The sequence below is a fragment of the Orbicella franksi genome, chromosome 7, assembly GCF_964199315.1.
Source record: "Orbicella franksi chromosome 7, jaOrbFran1.1, whole genome shotgun sequence".
In the NCBI taxonomy this organism is placed as follows: Eukaryota; Metazoa; Cnidaria; class Anthozoa; order Scleractinia; family Merulinidae; genus Orbicella; species Orbicella franksi.
Genome location: NC_138151.1, coordinates 17,963,645 through 17,985,932, shown reverse-complemented (window position 1 = coordinate 17,985,932; position 22,288 = coordinate 17,963,645). Strand labels below are relative to the sequence as shown.

Here is a 22,288-nt window from a genome sequence, read left to right as displayed (position 1 = left end):
CATATTTTGTGATTTCATCTGGTGTAGAAGTGGCATTGATCACTACATCGAGCTCCTCTAGCTCATTTTCACTTCTGCAATAATGCAAATGTTCACCACTGTTATCACTGTCCTGCTTAGGAGCTCCTTTTGCTTTTATTGATGGCGAGGACATATCTGACTCATGAAGGTGTCCTTCAGTCTTCTCAACCTGAAACAGAGTATCAAACAAGAAATGATTAGCCACATAATTGCACGCAATACCTACCAACTCTCACATCTAAGGAGTGAGTCTCACAACTGGAGGTAAAAAAAAAAAAACTGTCAGCCTCATGCCTGCTGGGACTGGGCTCTTTTTAGCACACTTAAATAACAAGTTTCAATACCACAAGGAAAAAGTTGCCAGGAATATATTTGTAAGCCAGGCACTCATTTAAAGACCCTGACAGTTCAATTAACCCATTGAGTTGAAAATTTTCTTTCCCTAATTTCTCTGATTTTTGTGTGAAAATGAAAGGGACACTATCATGAGCTGTGCATGTGTAAAACTGCTTCTTCATATCAGCTAACATATTTGTTTTTAGAGGGTATTTTTAACGTGATGTGTTATTTTGTAGCTTAAAGGGAAAGCGGATTTGTCAAAACTAGGTTATTTTGAGGTCTGCTTGATTTTTTTCAAAAATAACTCACAAGTCGATGTGCAGTGTTTCCAGCCTGTCGGGTGGCAGCATGATTAAGACAAGTTCGTAAATTCTCCAGTGCTAACCGACTTGTGCAATATTTTTTTTCTCTACGACATCTCCACAGATTTCTAAGTAAATGTGCCATTTGAAAGCTAGGTGAATGAAGATTCTGCAGAACGTAATGATTTAGAGGCCATGATACCTTAAACAGCCAAAAAAATCATGCCGTATTCCACTCTACCTTCAGTTGAATTTTAACACCATCCATTCATCTTTCAACTTCACAAGGCTAACCGACTCAGGTAAATAATTTTTTTCTCCACTACATCTCCACAGATTTCTAAGTTTATAACAGGCCATCCAAAAGCTAGGCTAATGTAAATTCCGCAGTATGTAATGATTTACAGGCCACGATACCTTAAACAGCTAAAAAATCAAGCTGTTTTTCCCTTTATTTTTGGCTGCATTGCAACACGACCAGTTTATCATTGAACCGTTCACTGAGCTAACAAACTCATGCAAATAATGTTTTTCTCCATTACACCTCCAGAGATTCCTAAGTTAATTACACCATTTGAAAGCTAAGTGAATCCAGATTCCACACTACATTAAGATTAAGAGACCATGATACCATAAATAGCCAAAAACTCTTGCCTTTAAATTACCATCAAATTGCCACACGATCCAGGAATCTTTCAAATATTATGTTATAAATTCTTGTTTTCTGCAACATTTCTGCACAGAATTCTACGTTCAATACGGCAGTGGAAAGCTAAGTGACTGTAGCTTCTTCAGAAAATTATGATTTGGTGGTCAAGATGCACTAGGTAGCTCAACTAGTCAAGGTACATCCATTGCCTAGTCTCCACTTGTCTATGCCAGTTTGAATTTCACACATGGGATTAAGTTTTTTCAAAACAAGCTAGCGACTGCCAGAGTTCTGCCACCTACTTGATTAGATGTCACTGGTTACTCTGGCTTTAGCAATCAGCTTGAGACATTAACAAGCTCAACAGTTTGTCTTATTGATAAATCTTTAAGACAGCAGAGTACATGTAGCTTCACACTATATTTTGCAGCAATAATTGTTTTTGCAATAGGAAGTATTAGCTTGTTAAATAGAAAGCTTCAAACATCTAATCCTTTTGCTTTGCTAAAACAATCCTCTCACATTGGAAATCTTCGAAATGGCTGACAATGTTTGAAATCGCCCTATAATGCATTGCAAACCCTTGAGCATTGAGTGCGTGATGTAGGCCTATTGGATGGTGTGTCTTCTAATTTGTTTAACGATCTGGTGACTAAACATTTGCATTTGGTGACTATATTTTTTACCACTTGGTTGCCACTTAAGGATTTTTTCTTTCGAGCCCTGCTTTAACCAATATGATGATTTTATTGCTTTATTCTCACTCCTCCTAAAGATGATAATCCTTAGCTTTAATTTAATCCTATAAATAAAAAATGTGAGGTTTGGAAATGCTTTAAATGAGTTTCCTTTTTACATTTCTATCTCGGACAAACATGAGTTACAAGGATTTATTTAATTTTCATGCTACTCTGTAAAGCAAGATAACATGGTGGCTAATACAAATCATTGGTTCCTTGACTACAACCATGGACAAAAGCAGTTGAGACACTCTCCGAAAACGACCTGTTTCGTTGAACACATTACTTCTCGAAAACGAAGCACAAATCAACAAAAACAATCACGCAACCATGCTTTTCATGTCAAAACAAGTCAGTCTGCCAAAAGTTAGCGTGATCCTGCAAAAAATAAAAATCGGCCCAAAATGCTATATACGCTGTTTTTGCAAGAAAGTCTTCAATTACAGAAGGACGCCCATAGAAAGCATTTGTTTTGGTCAAATGGGTCAACACTTTTGTCCATGATTGTAGTTTCCATCAAATTAATGCCACCTATGAAAATCATGCCATTGACAGTATTTATGACACTGACAGATCAGTATCTAACTCTGAATGATGTGAATGGCATTTCCTAGCTTCTATATTGCAGATTTCAAAATTTTCTGGGGAAGGGGGGGCCTCTTAGAATGAGTGGCCTTGTGGCCCCTAACTTGTCACAGCTGCCTACTCTTCCCACATAACTACAGATGCCTAATTCAAAACATTTTGAGACCCCTGGAGATCATCAGCAGCAGTTCCAATCATCATCAGATGTTTTCAAACTCTGGACCGGAAGCTCACACATACATAACTCATGATACTGTCCCTTTAACCTCCTCCTGATATATTTGAGACAACATCCTTCTCTTAGGTGTGTGGTTTTAATAGAAGATATCTGCACTAAAAATTTATACATCATAGTTCTAAACATTCAAACCTGTTGCATGTTGGAATCACTTTTGCAATGAGCACTAAATTCCAACTGTACCTCTTCTTCAAAATGTTCTTCTTCTGTCATTGCTGTTCCACCACACAGTTTCTCTGCCACTATCCTTGATATATCTTTAGAACATTCTAGCAGTCCTGGTTTGTTCTCATGGGTGGAATGCCAGTTCTTAACTTGTTCAACTTCAATTTCACATGTTGAAGCCTCTACTTCAATTCCCTCAGTACTCTGTTCTTTAGGGTCAAATGGCAGGCCTAAGAGACTCTTCTTTAGACTGGTTTTACCAGCACGATCCTGACCTATTAGTAATATGCGACCACGGTAAACATTCACAAAGCCATCTCTTAGAGCCTTTTCATAAGCCACTTGTGCTCTTTCTCCTTCTGCTCTTTGTCGAGCTACATGAGCTAAAATGAAAATTAAATTATATGTCATTGAATATCTCTTTAACTATTTAGAGGTTTCCGTACCCTCTGGAAATTTTCCTGGAAATATCTTTATTCCTAGTAAAAGTAAGAAATAGCTAATTTGTAGTCACAGAGGCAAAATTTTGATGCCTAGGTGTGTTTTCCAGTAAATTAGTATTTACTGTGACCAACATATGAACAGAAAGGTACATCATGTGTCGCATGGTAAAGTACTAACTATCATGGATGCATTCATCGTCATTTATATAACCAATTCCGCTTCGTTATCCTGACAAAATGGCAGCACTTCAATAACAAATATATATGAAAATGCAGGCACAGAGAAAGAAATGCTTGGAAAGAAACACATTACACTACACCAGTAAAAACAAAACAATCAAAACAACATTTTGTATCAAATTTCAGTGCACCAAATTTGCATGTTGTCTTTACGTATTTCAGAAAGAATGTTGTGTCTCAGATTACATTTTGTGCATTTGGCAGCTTAAAAATCTCATCTTTGACTTCTTTCTTGGCCTGCAAAGAAGAACAAGTTTCAATTACCTGAAAAGAACATTTTTCACTTTCTCGCATTTTTTCATCGTACAGTGTAATGCAGTCTTTACCACGTCATAGCATCCTGTTGTCTTGTCATCTGGCAGGGAAAATTTCACATGTCGCTTTTGGACTTGCATATTAATTTTTCTTTTATCTAGGAAAATGTTGACTAAGGTGACCCAGCTACACTACTCTGTAGACCTAGAAAATCCTCACAGAACTAGATGTTTCTATGTAATGCAAAATTTGCCAAAAATGGTGTTCAAAAAGCAGCATGCCTGTGTTCAACATCAGCGCACACGCTAGGAGGTTTTGAAAACAAAGTTGAACAATGGGATTCACGCCGTACACATTCCCATCCAGGAGTTTCCTTGAATTACTTGGGATGCCTTTTGTGCAAATGTAGTGCAGATGTAATTATTGCATGATTTACCATGGGTATCAAAGAAATCTTTCCCTTGTCTTTTACGAGGAAATATTAATTAATGTTTTGAAGCTGAAAGACATTAATTTATCTGAGCTACATCGCACGTGACTTGTAATTTTTTGTTACAGATAATATTTGTCTCCTAGATTACAATTGTTGGTGATTTAACTTACTTCTCGAAGAATTATTCTTAGCTCTTAGTGGGATCAGAGAACTGTTCTCTGTCCATTCCAAATTACCACCGTAATGGTCATAATGTAATGCTATTATTCCGTAACGCAATTATTCAGTTCAAAGAATGTTTTCCACGCTGGCAAACAACAACAGCTACCTGCAAAGTCAACATCTGCCGGCAAAGACCATACAATCCCTCTCGCGGGGGGGTATGGATATTTTCTGTAACTACACATTGGAAGATTTAGATGTGTAGCAGTGATATATGTAATACTTATTATTATGTGGCTAGCTCCGTGAGCGGGCAAGATGAATCAAATCCTGCGTTGTGATTGGCTACCCGAGCGGGCAAGATGGAGCTATCTTGCCCGCTCGGGACTACCCGCCGTGTCCCGCAAGAAAATTTCCCCGAAAGCCATATAATAAATCCTTTATTGACCAAGCTTGTTCGGTCAAGATGGCTGGATATTGGCCACGTTCTTTTTTTGTGAGTTTATGGACCTCGACTCCGTCTCGGTCCATAAACTTGCAAAAAAAGAACTTGGCCAATATCCAGCCATCTTGACCTTACACTTGGTCAATAACCCATATTAATTGAAGGGTCTCGTGCAAAAAGGGCGTAAGTAGCATTTCGGGCTGATTTTTATTTTTTGCAGGATCGAGCTAATTTTTGGCAGGCTGACTTGTTTTGACATGAAAAGCAATGTTGGGTAATTGTTTTTGTTGATTTGCGCTTCGTTTTCGAGAAATAACGTATGCAAAAAACTCAGTTTTCCAAGGGTATCTTTTGGAGATCTTTTGTGGAGCGAAAAACAAAAGAAACCTTTGTTTTGCTAAACGATGAAGTCACTGAAGCGTGGTATTTGCGGGTAACCCGAAAACACTGACCCCCGGTCCGCGGACCCCCACAACGGACCGGGTCCGCGAACTACCCTACGGACCGGTCCATGGACTACCCCTACGGACCCCCTCTACGGACCACCCTAAAATAGTGTAAAAATAATAAATAAAGATTTCACTTATGGGTTGTCTAATAGATTCAAACTCGTGTCGGTGATTTTTCGAGTGTTACACTGTGCAAATGTAACAGACTTGGGTGTTTAACACCCCATCCCCCCTTCCGAAAAAAAAATTGCCTAAAAGCCGTTTCCAGTGTAAGGAGATGCCGATATTAAGAAGGAAAGTTCTTACCTTCTATTCGTGGCTCAATCTGGCAGTCGAAGATATATTTTTAGGCTGTTTATTCTTGTTTGTATCTGTTATTCCGCTGAGTAAATTGGAACGAGTTCACGAGCCCATGGGAGGATGGGCTGAACAAAATGGCAGAGGGGAAAGAACACAAATTTCGAGGCTTCCCGGAGACTTCCCCGTACGCGTCTTTCGTATACTTTATGGCCACAGCAAAGGAAATGGCAATCTGTAATTATATAAATTGCACCCGAGCCTGAATCCAGGTCTGCCCATTTGCACAATGTAATCAGGTTCGAAATTTTGCCGTCACGAGTAATCTATTAGACAACCCGCAACTGAAATATTTATTTATTATTTTTATTATATTTTGGGGGCTGGTCCGTAGAGGGGGTCCGCAGGGGGAGTCCGTGGACTGGTCCACAAGTAGTCTGTGGACCCGGTCTGTAGTGGGGGTCCGCGGACCGGGGGTCAGTGTTTTTGGGTTACCCTGGTATTTGCTGCTAGTTTTATTATTCATAATTATAATCATGCAATTCTCTCACTGTTGCTTCATTAGCGCAAGTGAATAAGGCGCTGAACGGGCTGGATTCAAGTTTGTTTTGTCATGACACTGGTTCAATGCGAGGTTGGTCAATATTTTGTTTCTGGTCTATTTCTCTACTTCTTTCAAAAATCAAAACATCCATTTACATGGAAAACCGCGCTGTCAATCTGCTAAAAGTAACCGTCTAAGTTTGCGCCGCGTCAAAATCCACCTTGGGAGGATTCGCTTCAAAAGATGCTACTCAGAAAACTGAGTTTTTTTGCATACATTATTTCTTGAAAATGAAGCAAAAATCAACAAAAACAATTACGTGACAATGCTTTTCATGTCAAAACAAGTCAGTCTGCCAAAAATTAGCTTGATCCTCCGTAGGTTAAGTCCGGTTGACAGATCGTCACGTGTCTGTTTATGTATACACTTATGGAATAAAATGAAGTAGTAACTAATTTAAAACAACTTTCGCCCTGAACATGATTTCCACCCGAGTAGAATTTGGTCATGTGCTAGGCAACACTATTCAAGAAACAGATCAAAATTCATTTTTTATCAGATGAAAACAGTCTGTTTTCAGATACAGTGCAGCTCAGATATAAGTGAACTACGCATACGCATAGTATACAAGCATATTTTGCGTATACGCGTATGTCAATAAGCGCACATATATACGCGCGTATATGTCTCTTTGTTCTGCATTCCCATACGTTTCTTTATGTGAAGCATTGTTAGTCAAACAAAGGACATTGTATTTCTTGGAAACGAAAACGGCTTCAAAGCGAAATTTGCATATTGTTAAAACGTCATGCCGATCAATAAAAGCTATCATATTTCGATCACTTTCGCAAATTCACCGACAAACTACCGTTTATTAACACTTGATCTTAAGCTACTAAAAATGGGAAGAAAATTGATACAGTCGCTTGAAATCCCTATTTTAACACGTGAACTTTATGTTCTTACAAGTAAAGATCTGTGTTTCGGCACGTGTCGGTAAGTCGTTTGTGAAATGTTTATTGTCTGAATTAGCGTTCTGAAGATCCTAGTCGAAAAAATGATCTCTCCGTTTATATTTGACACAGATCATGCATTCAAATGGTAAAATACTCTTTCCTTGATGAAAAAATTGTTTATCAAAGTTTCTATGGTGCGCCGCTCACGTTTAGTTATTTTTTCTTCAAGGAAAAGTAGTGTGTTTCAGCATGTGTCGGCAAGTCATTTGCGAAGTGTTTATTGTCTGAAGATTCTCATTGAAAAAATGATATCTCCGGTTTTATTCGACACAAATCGTTCATTCAAATGGTAAAATGCTCTTCCTTTTACCAAAAGATTGTTTATCAAGGTTTCTATGGCACGCTGCTTAAGTTCAGTTATTGTTTCGTCGGAAAAGGTTCTGTGTTTTCGGCAGGCATTGTCAGGTCATTTGCGAGATGTTTATTGTCTGAAGCGTTCTGAAGACGTTGTCAAAAAAATAATATCTCCGGTTATATTTGACACAAATCATTTATTCAAACGGTAAAATGCTCCGTCTTTAGCCAAAGAATTGTTTATCAAAGTTTCTATGGCGCGCTGCTCACGTTTAGTTATTTTTTCCTCAAGTAAAAGTTGTGTTTAGCCATGCGTCGGCAAGTTGCTTGCGAGATGTTTATTGTTTGAAGCTTTCCGAAGACCTTGTCGAAAAAATGATATCTCCGGTTATATTTGACACAAACCATTCATTCAAACAGTAAAATGCTCTTTCTGACGAAAGAATTGTTTGTCGCAGTTTCTGTGTCACGCCGCCCACATTTAATTATTTTTCTTCAAGAAAAAGTTGTGTGTTTGTTTGTGTATGCAAAATCTTCATTATCTGAAGTGTTCCACGAGTTCTACTTGACACAAATCGATCATTCAAACGGTAAAATACTCCAACTTTCTTTCCCCAAAGAATTGTTTACCAAAGTTTCTATGGCGCGCCGCTCACATTTAGTTATTTTTTTTCAAGGAAAAGTTCTGTATTTCGCTGGGCATGCGTCGCTCAAAATGTGTTCAATGTCGATTCAGCGGCAAAATATCCTTTCTTTTAATAAATATTCAGTCAGTTAAATATTCTGCCAAGTGCAAAATGCTGTTTCAGCCGAGTCTAGTCTCATGCAAACAGTCACTCCTTTTTTTAACACATTGTTTTCATTTGTTTTCACAGTTTTTATAGGCGAAACAATTGTATCTAACTTAACATTAATTCCCAGTTATTATTCTGAAAATAGGAATGAAACAGAATAACTCAAAGTCCTAAATTATTTTATTTAACTTACAATATAAAAGTCCGAACTCATTTTATTTAACTTACAATGTCATTAAATTAGAAAAAAAATGCACCTATTGACAAATTTATTTGAGCAAAAAGAGCCTGCATTACATTTACGTTAATTCTAATGTTTACCAGTGACTACTGGTTACGATCCGGCAATACTTTTCTATTACGTAAATAGGTGTTGATTGCTTTTCGGCAATTGCGCCATAGAAGTTCCTGCTGTGATAAGGAGGCCAGGAAAAACCTAAAAAGAATGTCCTTAATCTTAATAATTTTATCAGTATTTAAGGGAAGCTTGCCCCCGACTCCCCTATCATTGCGCCCCGCAAGTTCACTTGGTGTGAACATATGCCGTAGCAGCTGAATGGCGAAGTTCCTTTCTGAAGTTGCCCGCGAATGTAATTGAAATATGACGTCGTCATCAGCAGACTGAGACAGAGATGCAGTCGGAGAATCAGGATCTGGGACAGACAGCATCGGTACTGGTGGAACTGGAGTAACTTGAGTAACTGGTGCGGAGGAAGTAAATGTAGGCAGGACTGGCATGTTGGGTGGGTCAGGGGACCCGGAAAGGACTGCAGTTAACGTGTCAAGGCATTCTTGTGTCTGCTGCTGCTGTTCGGCGAGCTGTTTCTGGCGCTCACAGATTTCTTTTAGGTAACCAAGGACTTCTGGCTGGTTGTACGGTAATGTGGCGAACAAACTTCATTGGACTGGTCTAACTGGGGACACTTGCTGCAAAGGGCTGCATGCCACGGTCGCAATCCACAGAGACAGTCTAACTATGGGTTGCGGAGATGCTGCCGGCACCGGTGCTGGTGAAGTTGGCTCTACAGCTCTCAGATGGGGTGGATTAGCTTGCGGTGGCTTGTACAGGGAAACAACAGTGGCCTATAAATTGGAGAGAAGCAAATTTTAAAATAAAAGAGTAATGAACGCAACTTTTGTTTTTATTGCATTCGGCCATGAGCTTTCCAATTTCTTTTCTCTGAATATAGTTTGAGGAATAACTCAGCGTTGTCCAATTTGCATTTTGTTTGCACCATCATAATGCTTATAACTCTGAATAATTTTAAATATCCTACCAAAATCCATCTTTGTTCACAGGCTAACCAAAATCACCTCTTACAAGATTTGTTTTCGTTCTCAGTGTGCTCAGATAAATGGAAACAGATAACTTGTTGATCACAGACATCAGCTTTGTTATTTTAGTTAGCGGCAAAATTTGAAAGTTCCGTGAGAATATTCTTAAAATTTCACAAATTTCAGTCTCCATATTCTTATAAATCACATTCTTATAAAAAATAAAGAGTGCAACCTAGTTCGCTACCATAACTTAGTCTCTTACAGCATACAAATTTTTTTCCAGTACCCAACACACCGTTTATAACTCAAAAAACCTTCGTCATGTTTTCCATAGCGAACGTGAAAGGTAATCTCGCAAACAATCTTTTGAGTTAAAAACTACATTCAAGTGGTTCGCAATGAAATAATAAGTTATCACACCTTTTACTCTTTTCTTAGTTTCTAAGTCCTGAAGAAAAATTTGAATCCTTTTTTAATTCACACACACAATTTCAAGTCACAACAAACATTTTAGTGGTGATTGATTGTTCGTTACACGAACATACATGCAGAAGCGTCGAGTAGAAAGGTTAAGCATAGCTGGGTACGGTTGGATCGATTTTGATATAGTTTTGGTTTATCGTTAGTAGCGAACTCTAATCATAATATCAAAGTTTCATACCAGTTCTGGCTCCTTCTTTTTATGCATGGTAGCTGCATCACCACCTCCCGCTTTAGCTGACTTCTTCTCTTCTTTGGCTGTGGCACTGGTCCTGGCTGTGGGGCTGGCGCTAGTTCTGGCTGTGGCGCTGGTTCTGGCTCTGGCTCTGGAATCTCTGGGTCTTCCAAGACTGGGAACAGATGAGCGTTTGTGGGTTCCTTCAAGAATTCCTGTCCCAGGTCATCCAGTTTCGACCGATCATCTGTGCAAGAACAAACATGACAAGTTAACAAAAACATCAAATAAAAAGCCTATGGTCAAAAGTGGACAAACATACATACCATTTACTCCAATAATATCAGCTTCCAGCATGTCAGGTCCATACTTTAGCATAACCTTGCTTCCCTTACTGACGTTATCTCCACTAATCACTTTAACGATTTTGCTATGTGGCACAACACTTAGCATCCAGTCGCAATCAAAATAAAACAATCCATACTTTGGAACCTTAAGAGCTGCACGCAAAGACATGTTGACTAGTTACTGCTAAGGTGAGTTCTAGAGTTGTGTAGAACTACGATGTAAATCCTTTTTATACCCTCCCCCAGATCAGATTGCAAAGGTAATGGCCAATAACATCTTTTTCTTTAATGCCTTTTGAAATTGTTAGCACCAATCACTTTAATTAGTTTTTTTGGCGTCTTTAAGTTAATTTGCATAACAATAGAGAAAAGATGTTGCTCCAGGATCAAACAGTCATTCTTGCATTCGCAATCATGGGAAGAACACCAGAACACGTAAAGATAAGAATTGTATCGCTTTCTTCGAAATCAAAAAGTATAAATGCCATTGTTTGACAGCTTCAAGATGAAGGCATAAAAATAAGATGTCCAACCGTAGCCAGAATTGTTAAGAGGTACAACGAAGACGGATCCCTAGCAGACAAGCCAGCTTCGGGCCGTAAACCAATCTTGACATTGGAAAAGATGACTTTCATTGATGAAAAGATGGAGGAAAACAACGAATTGACCGCAATTGGTAAGAACTTACAGTATTGTGCAAAAGTAATGAGAGCGAAATGCGTGAATTTCATTCTTTGTCTCTGCGAACTTTCTTTGAAAGTTTGCACGAAAATTAAAGCGTCTTTTCGCAATGTCTTTTGCGTCATTTCTTTAAAACAAAGGACGAAAATTCATGGCATTTTCAAGACCAGAACGACAATTCTTTACCAGAGGGATAATTCCGCTTGCAGTATGCAAAATATCGCAGTGCAGTGCGCTGACCAGTATCGAGCAATCAATGTATTGTTCTCTTGTAAACAATCATGGTCACGTTGACGCTTTACTCCTCTATAAAATTTGCTGTTGTTAATGTGTTAATCCGTCTTTCATGGTAAAGAACGTAGAGAATTTGAATCCTTTGATCGTTTTCAATGACACGAACTTGCTAACTTGAACTTTGCCACGTCACCGTGCCAGCAAGGCAGGTACAAAAGTCGGACCGCTGGTCCGGGTAAACTCGCACGAAAGTAAAATTCTCAATAAGCTCTTTTTGAAGGCCGACTTCACCTCAAAATTCATCCAAAGTGACATCAAATTCAGTGATCGATGGACAAGCAGACATGTTGTTTATCTAGTGCCAGGTCTCCACGTGCCCAGTCCCCTCAGCTGTTATCATGTTCGCCACGTTCTTGTCCGTCTGCGACGATGGATGGTATATTATTCGCGACAATCCCTCTTTATTTTACACTCGTAAATAAGAGATGGAGACATGCGACCCCGCTTGAGCATGTTGGAAGTGCAAAGAAACAGCATTAGGGAAGGAAAAGTGCAGAGATGTTCAGATGGCAAGTGCAAAAGGGAAAGACATGGTATCCTTCGTTTCGCCAACGAGTTGTTTCGCCAATGTCTCGTTCGCCAACATCTTAGGTGGATTCGCCAATGTCCTAAGTTGTTTCGCCAACGTCCTACTAGTCAATTTGCCAATGTCTAAATGAAAGTTACCTTCACTTCTGTGTGTTGTCATTTATTTTAATACCTCACCTAGAATTATTTTCCATGCAAGAGCACCTCATTATTTACGACGACAGTTCTCTTCTACGCTACCCCTCCCGCTAAGATTTTTTTTTGTATGAACACTAACGGGGGGAGGAAGCGTAACTGATTTATATCAATCAATACAGCTAGAATGTTACTAAAACTACGAGTTAAAAAGTCTTCAGCCGAGTTAAACAGATCTGTAAGAGACTGGCCTAAATAGTTCGATAATAGTTTCGAACCTTCAATGGTAATATTGCAAGGTCGTGCAGAGCCTGGGTTCATGGTGGCTGCACTGCAAGTACTTTCACGAGTAGCATTTCCTGTTCAATGAAAACAGGTTGGCAAACAGACCATTTGAGCTTGCGAGCTTTAAGACTGTAACAAACAAAGGTATATCAGCTTTCTCTGGATATAAGCAAGGTAAGTTTGTGAGAGAAGGCTTTCAGATATTACTATCACTCACGATGATATTAACGTTTTTATCGCACACCTTCCTGTTTTGCTCTGGCTTAATTCATCTTACTACTGGGAATTGATGGGAAACTTAAGGAACAGAGTGAATTTTTGCTAGAAGTTTGAAGGAAAATTTGTGGAGAGCAAATTTTCGCTCGAAAAATCAGGCCAAATTATCAGTAGACACAAATTACTGCTCAAAAATTCGCGTCGACTAAAACAATGGGCAGTGGGAAAACTCGTTGAATTTTCTTTGAACTTTCGAGGTGAACAAAACTTAGCCATTTTTCGTCGAAAAGCCCCGAAATTTCCGAATTTCGTCGAATTACGCTCTCATTACTTTTGTACAATTGATTGTCCAAAACATTTCCTTTTATTGTAGGTAAAATGGCAATGGATTTCGTGAAAGACAAAGGGATAAAGTACTGCCCAACACCTGCCGAAGTCCCGACCTTAATCCTATTGAGAATTTGTGGCATGAGTTAAAACATTTTCTGCGTGTCGTTGTAAAACCCATGAACAAGGAAGAGCTGATTCAGGGGATCCACCAGTTCTGGGACACTGTCACTCCAAAGAAGTGCAAGCGATATATCGGCCACCTCAACAAAGTGCTCCCAGCTGTGGTTGAGCACGAGGAGAGAGCTTCAGGCTACTGAAACTACCCCAACCCAAACAAACGGCTGCTTTAGGAGCCACCAAATATAATAAAAGTCATGACCAACAGCAAACGATAATGAGATTATCACCCCATCAGTTAGACTTAAAAGTCCACATTAAGTTGATTTATCTCCAAGGTTCTTTTGTGCTTCGAAATTCGGAAAGCATCGACAAGTTGTTTAGCATTCAATATATCTCTGGTTTTATTTGGCACAAATCACTCATTCTAACGGTTGAATACACCTTCTTTTATTAAAGGATTGTTTATCAAAGTTTCTATAGCATGCTACTTGAGTTAATTTTTTTTCAAGGGAAAAATTTCTTTCGCCACGCGTTGGCAAGTGATCCTCATCGAAAAAATGATATCTCCGGTTTTATTTGACACAAATCACTCATTAACACGGTAAAATACTCTTTCTTTAACCAAAGGATTGTTCATCAATGTTTCTGTGGCACGCCGCTCCCATTTTAATATTTTTTCTTCAAGTTAATAATTGAAAGGCCACATACAAGAACGTCCCCTAGATTTTTTGGCCATTTAGAAAGTGCTCAAAAATAGCTGAATTTTGGCATGTAGGCTTCGTTTTACCGGAGAAACATTGCTCTGAATTTTTTTGGCTGGGGCGCACTTTGTTCTCTAGAAATAACGTATGCAAAAAAATCAGTTTTCCAAGCGGCATCTTTTGGAGATCTTTTGTTGAACAAAAAAACAAAAGAAACGTTATTATTTTGTTGAACAGCAAACAGGCAGACAGGCAGCAAAGTCCAAGAGCAGTTCTTGTCCAAGAAAAATACCCTCTCGTGAGTCGTGGCCCATTTGCCAAGCGTTGCTAGTGTCAAAGATTGGAAAGAGAGAACTGGTTTTTGACTTATAAAATTTGTCTTGTATCGACCGCCATGTTTTCCCACACACGTTTTCCTTCCTGGCATGCATTGCAATCACGTTCTGCTCGCGTTTCTCGAACTGGTAACTAGATTGTTTTGACTTTTTTCATTTAAAGATAATAATGGCCAACAAGTAGCGATCGATTGTAACATAGATCTGTGATCCAGGTTGTGTGGATTTTATTTCACATTGGCATGATTTGTAGTGTTTTGAACTTCTGGGATCAGCGGACATGCAGATGTATGGAGACCCGTACATTGCGCAGAAGGGTTAATTTGTTAATCTGTTAGGCGGTGCGTGACATAAAGCTACGATTGTGTTTGTCAAAAAATATGTATTTATCTCGTGATTTTTAGCCATTTAAGATGTTGCTGTATTTGGAAAAGTGCTTATTTGATGTTTATTTGTTCAGTGCAGATAATCATTGTCCCAAATAACCAAAGCAAGTTCCAGATGTTAACACTATATTCTGGCCGCCATATTTTAGATATTTAAACCTGAAATCAACATTTTTGAGCTTATACATTGCATGAAATTAACATTTTGCTATTTTCTAAGTGAAATCAACATCCTTTCCGTCACGCGTTACGTAAAATCAACAGTTTTACTTATTTAGACCTGAAATCAACATTTTTGAGCTTATACGCTGCGTGATATTACCATTTTGCTGTTTTCTAAGTGAAATCAACATCCTTTCTGTCACGCGTCAACGTGAAATCAACATTTTTACCTATTTAGACCCGAAATCAACATTTTTGAGCTTATACGCTGCGTGAAATTAACATTTTGCTGTTTTCTAAGTGAAATCAACATCCTTGCCGTCACGCGTTAACGTGAAATCAGCATTTTTACCTATTTAGACCTGAAATCAACATTTTTGAGCTTATACGCTTCATTAAATTAACATTTTTCTGTTTTCTAAGAGAAATCAACATCTTTGCCGTCATGCGTTAATGTGAAATCAGCATTTTTACCTATTTAGACCTGAAATTAACAATTTTTACCTTATACGTTGCGTGAAATAATTATCACATATGCGCGTATATACGCGTGTATATGTCTCTTTGTTATGCATTCCCACAAGTTTCTTTATGTGAAGCAGTGTTTGTTAAACAAAGGACATTACATTTCTGGGAATGAAAAAGGCTTCAGAGCGAAATTTGCATGTTGTTAAAATGTCCTGCCGATCAATGAAAGCTATCATATTTCGAGTTTTCGATTCACTTCGCAAATTCACCGACAAACTACCGTTTATTAACACTTGCTTGATCTTAAGCTTCCAAAAATGGGAAGAAAATTGAAACCGTCGTGAACTTAATGTTTTTACAAGATAAGATCTGTGTTTCGGCATGTGTCGACAAGTCGTTTGCGAAATGTTTGTCTGAATTAAGTGTTCAGAAGATCCTCGTCAAAAAAATGATATCTCCGGTTATATTTGACACAGGTCATTCATTCAAATGGTAAAATAATCTTTCCTTGACGAAAAAATTGTTTATTAAAGTTTCTATGGTGCGCCGCTCACGCTTAGTTATTTTTTCTTCAAGGAAAAGTTCTGTGTTTCGGCATGTGTCGGCAAGTCGTTTGGAAAGTGTTTATTGTCTGAACCATTCTTAAGATCTTCGCTGAAAAAATGACATCTCTGGTTTTATTTGACACAAATCGTTCATTCAAACGGTAAAATGCTCTTTCTTTAGCTAAATGTTAGTTTATCAAAGTTTCTATGGCGCGCTGCTCACGGTTAGTTATTTTTTTCTTCAAGGAAAAGTTCTGTGTTCAGGCATGCGTCGGCACGTCGCTTGCGAGATGGTTATCGTTTGAAGCGTTCCGAATACCTTGCCGAAAAAATTATATCTCCGGTTATATTTGACACAAATCGTTCATTCAAACGGTAAAATGCTCTTTCTTTAGCCAAATAATTGTTTATCAAAGTTTCACTGGCGCGTCGCTCACGTTTAGTTCTTTTTTCTTCGAGGAAAAGTTCTGTGTTTCGGCATGCGTCGGCAAGTCGCTTGCGAGAATGTCTATTGTTTGAAGCATTCCGAAGACCTTGTTGAGGAAAGAATATCTCCGGTTATACCTGACACAAACCGTTGCAAATGGTAAAATACTCTTTCCATGACGAAAGAATTGTTTACCGAAGTTTCTATGGTGCGCCGCTCACATTTTGTTATTGTTAATTTTCTTCAACAAAAAGTTCTGTGTTTCGGCACACGTTTCCAAGTCGCGCGCTTGCTTGGACCGTGTTTACTTTGTGTCGAAAAAAAGTTCATTCGGTTGTGTTTGCTCCATGAAGATGGGATTGTTGAAGCGTGTAGGTTCTATTTGACAAAAACAAAGCGGTAAATTTTTGATTTAACGGCAAAATACTCTCTCTTTTAATTATATTCAGTCAGTTAATTTTCTGTCAAGTGCCCAATTGCAAAATGTTAGTTTCAGCCAACATTTTCCTAATAACTCTAGTCCGAAGGCATATGCGCGTATACAGTATACGCGTATTCAAAATAAAGAAAACTCTTTCTCACTCTGTGGCAAGCAGTCAAGCCATTGAAAACAACAATGTCTTGTTAAGAAAAGAAAAAACAATAGGTTAGCTCATACATGCTAATCAGATATATGTGTATATACTGTATACGCGTATTGGGCTGACGCGAATTATGCGTATATTTTGGTTCGGATATATCTGAGCTGCACTGTACGTTGCGTGAAATTAACATTTTGCTGTTTTCTAAGCGAAATCAACATCCTTTCCATGATGCGTTAACGTGAAATCAGCATTTTTACCTATTTAGACCTGAAATCAACATTTTTGAGCTTATACGTCGCGTGAAATTACCATTTTGCTGTTTTCTAAGTGAAATCAACATCCTTACTGTCACGCGTTACGTGAAATCAACATTTTACCTATTTAGACCTGAAATCAACATTTTTGAGCTTATACGCTGCATGAAATTAACATTTTGCTGTTTTCTAAGTGAAATCAACATCCTTGCCGTCACGTGTTAACGTGAAATCAGCATTTTTACCTATTTACAACTGAAATCAACATTTTTGAGTTTATACGTTGCGTGAAATTGACATTTTGCTGTTTTCTAAGTGAAATCAACAACCTTCCCGTCACGGGTTAAGGTGAAATCAACATTTAAACCTTTTTTGACCTAAAATCGACATTTTTGAGCTTTTACGTTGCGTGAAATTGACATTTAGCTGCTATCTAAGAGAACTCAACATCCTTGCCATTGTGTGTTAACATGAGTCAACATCTCAACCACTTTTGACCTGAAATCAACAAATTTGAGCTTATATAAGTTGCGTGAAATTGACATTTTGCTGGTTTCTAAGTAAAATCAAAGTCCTTGTGGTCGCGGCAGGCCGATCCTTTGTTATAATAAACTGAGGCGAGACTTCAACTTATAACAAAGGCTTGGCTTGGCTATTATAACAAAGGATCGGCTCTGTTTATCATAACAAAGGCTCGGCTTCATTTATTTGAAGGACTCGGCAGGAAAAGGGCGTCAGGGTGTCGAAAACGTTCCAAATTTTGCATGCAGTTTCGTTCAGGTCTGTTAAGCAATGTCCCATAGTTTTCGCTTCGTTCTCGAGATACTGCGTATGCAATAAACCACTTGGTTTTTCCACCCTGTGTGCCTTTTTTGCATACGATATTTCTTGAGAACGAAAAGCAACCCAGCGAAAAAAAATTCAGAGCAATGTTTCTCAGGTGAAACAAAGCCCACATGCCAAAATTCAGCTAGTTTTGAGCACTTTCAAAAATGGCAGAAAAATCCAGGGGACGTTATTTAATACGGCCTTTCAATTATGTGTTTCGGATCCCGTCGGCAGGTCGTTTGCAAAATATATTTTTTTGACTTCTTACAAATGGAGTAGTTTTTTATTCGGCATGCGGCTGTTGATTGACTTCATTAGTTTCTACGCTCTTGTTGAAAAAATGATATCTCCAGTTTTATTTAGCACAAATCGTTCATTCAAACGGTGAAATGCTCTTCCTTTTACCAAAGGATTGTTTATCAAAGTTTCTATGGCACGCTGCTCACGTTTAGTTATTTTTTTTCCTCAAGGAAAAGTTCTGTGTTTCAGCATGCGTTGGCAAGTCGATTGCAAGATGTTTATCGTCTGAAGCATTCCGAAGACGTTGTCAAAAAAATGATATCTCCAGTTATATTTGACACAAATTGTTCATTCAAATGGTAAAGTGCTCTTTCTTTAGCCAAAGAATTGTTTATCAAAGTTTCTATGGTGCGCTGCTCACATTTAGTTATTTTTTTCTTCAAGGAAAAGTTCTGTTTCAGCATGCGTCGGCAAGTCGATTGCGAGATGTTCATTGTCTGAAGTGTTCCAAAGACGTTGTCGAAAAAATGACATCTCCAGTTATATTTGACACAAATCGTTCATTCAAACAGTAAAATGCTCTTTCTTTAGCCAAAGAATTGTTTATCAAAGTTTCTATGACATGCTGCTCACGTTTAGTTATTTTTTCCCCAAGTAAAAGTTCTGTGTTTCGGCTAACATTTTGCTTAGTCTGTTGGCATACGCGCATATACTGTACACGCGTATTCCAAATAAAGAAAACTCTTTCTCACTCTGTGGCAAGCTGCCAAGCCATTGAAAACAACAATGACCTGATAAGAAAAGAAAAAACAATAGGTTAGCTCATACATACTAATCAGGCATACGCGTATATGCTGTATATGCATATGTGCGTATATGCATACGCATATACGCGTATTGGGCTGACGCGCATTATGCTCATATTTTGGTTCGGATATATCTGAGCTGCACTGTAGGTAACATTTACTTGCTTCTGAGTACTAGTAATGACGAATCTTCAAAGGCTTTTAAAATTTAAAGAAGGAATAACTGATGTTTAAAAATTAACTGAAAATGTCAAGCGAAATATTGTGTTTTGCTGTTATTTTGTGACCGTCAAGCTTCAGTTCGTTAGTCGTAGGCGCCCTTGTTGTTTCCATCGAAAAGAAAAAACCATGACAGGGAAAGCTTTTGAACATCGGTAAAAAGCGAACACTTCGGAGTACGAAATATTTTTAATGAATCTTCAGATTGATTTAAAGTAAACTGATTGCTGTAATTTAAAATTGAAAGCGACATATGTTTATGTTCTGGTCTCTCAGTGAATCCTAGCACATCTGCCAGTCGCCGGTGCCGCTTGTTGAAACTACAACGGAAAAATACTTTTACTGTAAAGCAGTAAGCCAGTTTAAGGAAACTGGTCAATTCTAGCGGAAACAATATGCCATTTGAAAGCCACTAATCAGCTTATTTGAGAATTGACATCAGCAGTTAAGGAGGTACACATTTTGAAAGAAATTGCTTTATAATGGAAAAATGAACGACTTCAAAAATGTATCAGTCTTCTACTATATTAGGTAGACCCCTAAACTATAGCTCATTTAGCAGCTCTTAGTCCATAGCTTACATGTAATATGAAACAAGTCTTGCATTCCATTTGCATCCCAAAAAGGAACTGAAAAGTCGTGGGGGTGGTCAACCATGTCTTGAATAGGAGGGGATCAAAATTTTATGACTTCAATGAGCAGATCTTCACAAGACAATTTTCATAGCAAAAATTCATAGAAATCTATCAAATATTCACAAAGTTATGACGTTGTCTGCCAATTGGCACTCTTAGGGAGTAAAGGGATAAAGCAAAAATATATCATTAACATGGTCTGAATTCTTTCATCCCAATGCAGGACTGATAGTTGAAAATATAAAGCAGACCAAAGCAGACCAAAGCAGTGTTTATCTCGCGGTCTCAATTAGCCATCGCTAATAATTTAAAATAAATATTGTATTTACACCAAACGAAGCGTGTTTTTTGGTACTCACACAATAAAAACCTGTGGCAAACATTTGCTGAATTCACTGCCAGAGTTATGAATGTTCACTATGACAATACTGTGGTGTACTTCCCTGGCAAATTGAAGAATTATTTTTCTCATCGCTCACGCAACTCGTAGAGCAAGATCAAGAGCAAAGGGTTGCATAAGAAAAATATTTAGGACTGCAACGTGACAACCCAAATAACAGCGTAGCTGCAAGGGATACTACAAAAGAACGGCTAAGAAAACTTAACTCATTGGAAATGTTAAAAACAGTAAGATCTTTGTTGAAGGCCAGGAAAGTTCTGATTTTCCAGCTTCCAAATAAAATTGAATCTTCCAGATATAAACTTACAATGATTTGATCCGCTGAAATTTGATACAAAACATGCACTGAAAATTGTGTTGTATTTTGTCAAAATTATGAAGCGGAACTGATGGTATTAAATCTATAATTTTCATATCGCAAATTCTACAATATGCATCCTTGAGGTTGGCAACGTACCTTCTGGTGATGTGTTGGTCACAGTATCCACCAAATTTTTCGGAAAAATAGGTAAGGATCAAAATTTGGAATCTTGCACTAAAAAAATGGCTTATTTTTGGTTTCCACAAGGAATGATAATATTTCCAGGGAGTGTGCAACAAGAATGGAATTTCCAGAGGGGAGGGGGGGGGGGTCATAAGATTAATCCCTTCCATGGGGAGGGGTATGGATATTTTCTGGAACTACACAATGTTTTAAAATTCATGAACCGAAACAAGGATGCCTATTTAAATCATGCAGTTAAAATTAAACTTTCCACAATAACAATCTTAAATAAGCTACATTTATTTAATATAATTCTTCTCAGGCTGAAAGATACACTAAATGGTCAGCAGCATATTTGTAATTCCTAAGATAAACTACATGTTCCAATATTTGTTTCATTCACTATACTCCTTAATTGACAAACTGTCGAAATATCTTTGTATAAGTAGCTATAAATGTTGTTTTAACATTTAAAACAGAGTCAGTGTCAAACAAAACTTTGCAATACATGTACATACACTAATCCTTGAGAATAATTATTTTAAAAGTGTTTTACTACTCATGAACAGTTACGAGGATGTCTATATCACGCAGTTAAAGTTAAACTTTCCACAATAACAATCTAAGTAAGCTTCATATACATATATTAAATATACTTCTAAAAGATACACTAAAAGGTCAGCAGCATATTAAATTTTGTAATTTCTAAGTTAAGGATGGTGCCTACTAAATACAGAGGTTTTTGTGCCAGGTTAGGACCATGCAGAAAAAGTAGATCTTTGCAAGGGCTATTGGAAACCACAAAGAAAAATTGTGGTAACCACACATTTTTTCGAGATAATAATTATCTCGAAAAAATGTGTGCAGCATTTTTGTTGAGATTCAAGGTTAATTATTAACCTTGAATCTCAACAAAAATCCTGATATCAGCATTTTTCTGAAAAGAGAAGGAAAGGAAATTTCTTGACAGATTTCCTTAGAATTTGCCTTTACATACAGAGAAGCAAACATATTTATAAAGATCTTAAAACTACACGGTAAATGGTAACATAAAAACCATTTTTGGTATGTTTTTAATACCAAAATCATTGTAACAGTGCTTTTAGTGTCTCTGACAGCATTCCTCTGGTTCAGTTAAAATACAGTCTAGTAGATACCTTTTACTCACAACCAGAAACTAATCCCGTGTTGAATAGGCTTGCCAATTCCATTTCATAACATAAAATGTAGGGGTAGCCATGGGTTTTTTAAAGTTATTGATCTTTTTTGAAAACTTTTACGGTGCCCGTTACATTTTTTCCTGTCACCTCCCCAGTGAGTAAAACATCTGCGTATCTCACACTTGTTTTGCGCGTGCACTACACCATCTGCACGTACATGTTTACAGTTGGATTTCAGCATAATTTTTGATAATAGCTAGCTTTTCAGCTGGAAGACGTTAACAGTTAGTGGCTAGCAACATGCTTCTAGTCTGGTGTTTCTGGTTTATGCACAGGTTCATTAAACTTGATTTGGTCACAGCAGGAAAATTTTT

The 22,288-nt window shown here is 37.9% G+C and overlaps 1 protein-coding gene across 1 annotated transcript in view; it reads right to left on the bottom strand.

The window, feature by feature from the left end:
• Nucleotides 1-3,000: 3,000 nt before the first annotated feature.
• LOC145492640 (uncharacterized) overlaps nucleotides 3,001-22,288 on the bottom strand; it is a 73,537-nt gene continuing 54,249 nt past the window's right edge. The window contains exon 3 of the mRNA XM_081472061.1: nucleotides 3,001-3,422. Coding sequence (XP_081328187.1) covers nucleotides 3,001-3,422 — 422 coding nt within the window. The remainder of the gene's footprint in view (nucleotides 3,423-22,288) is intronic.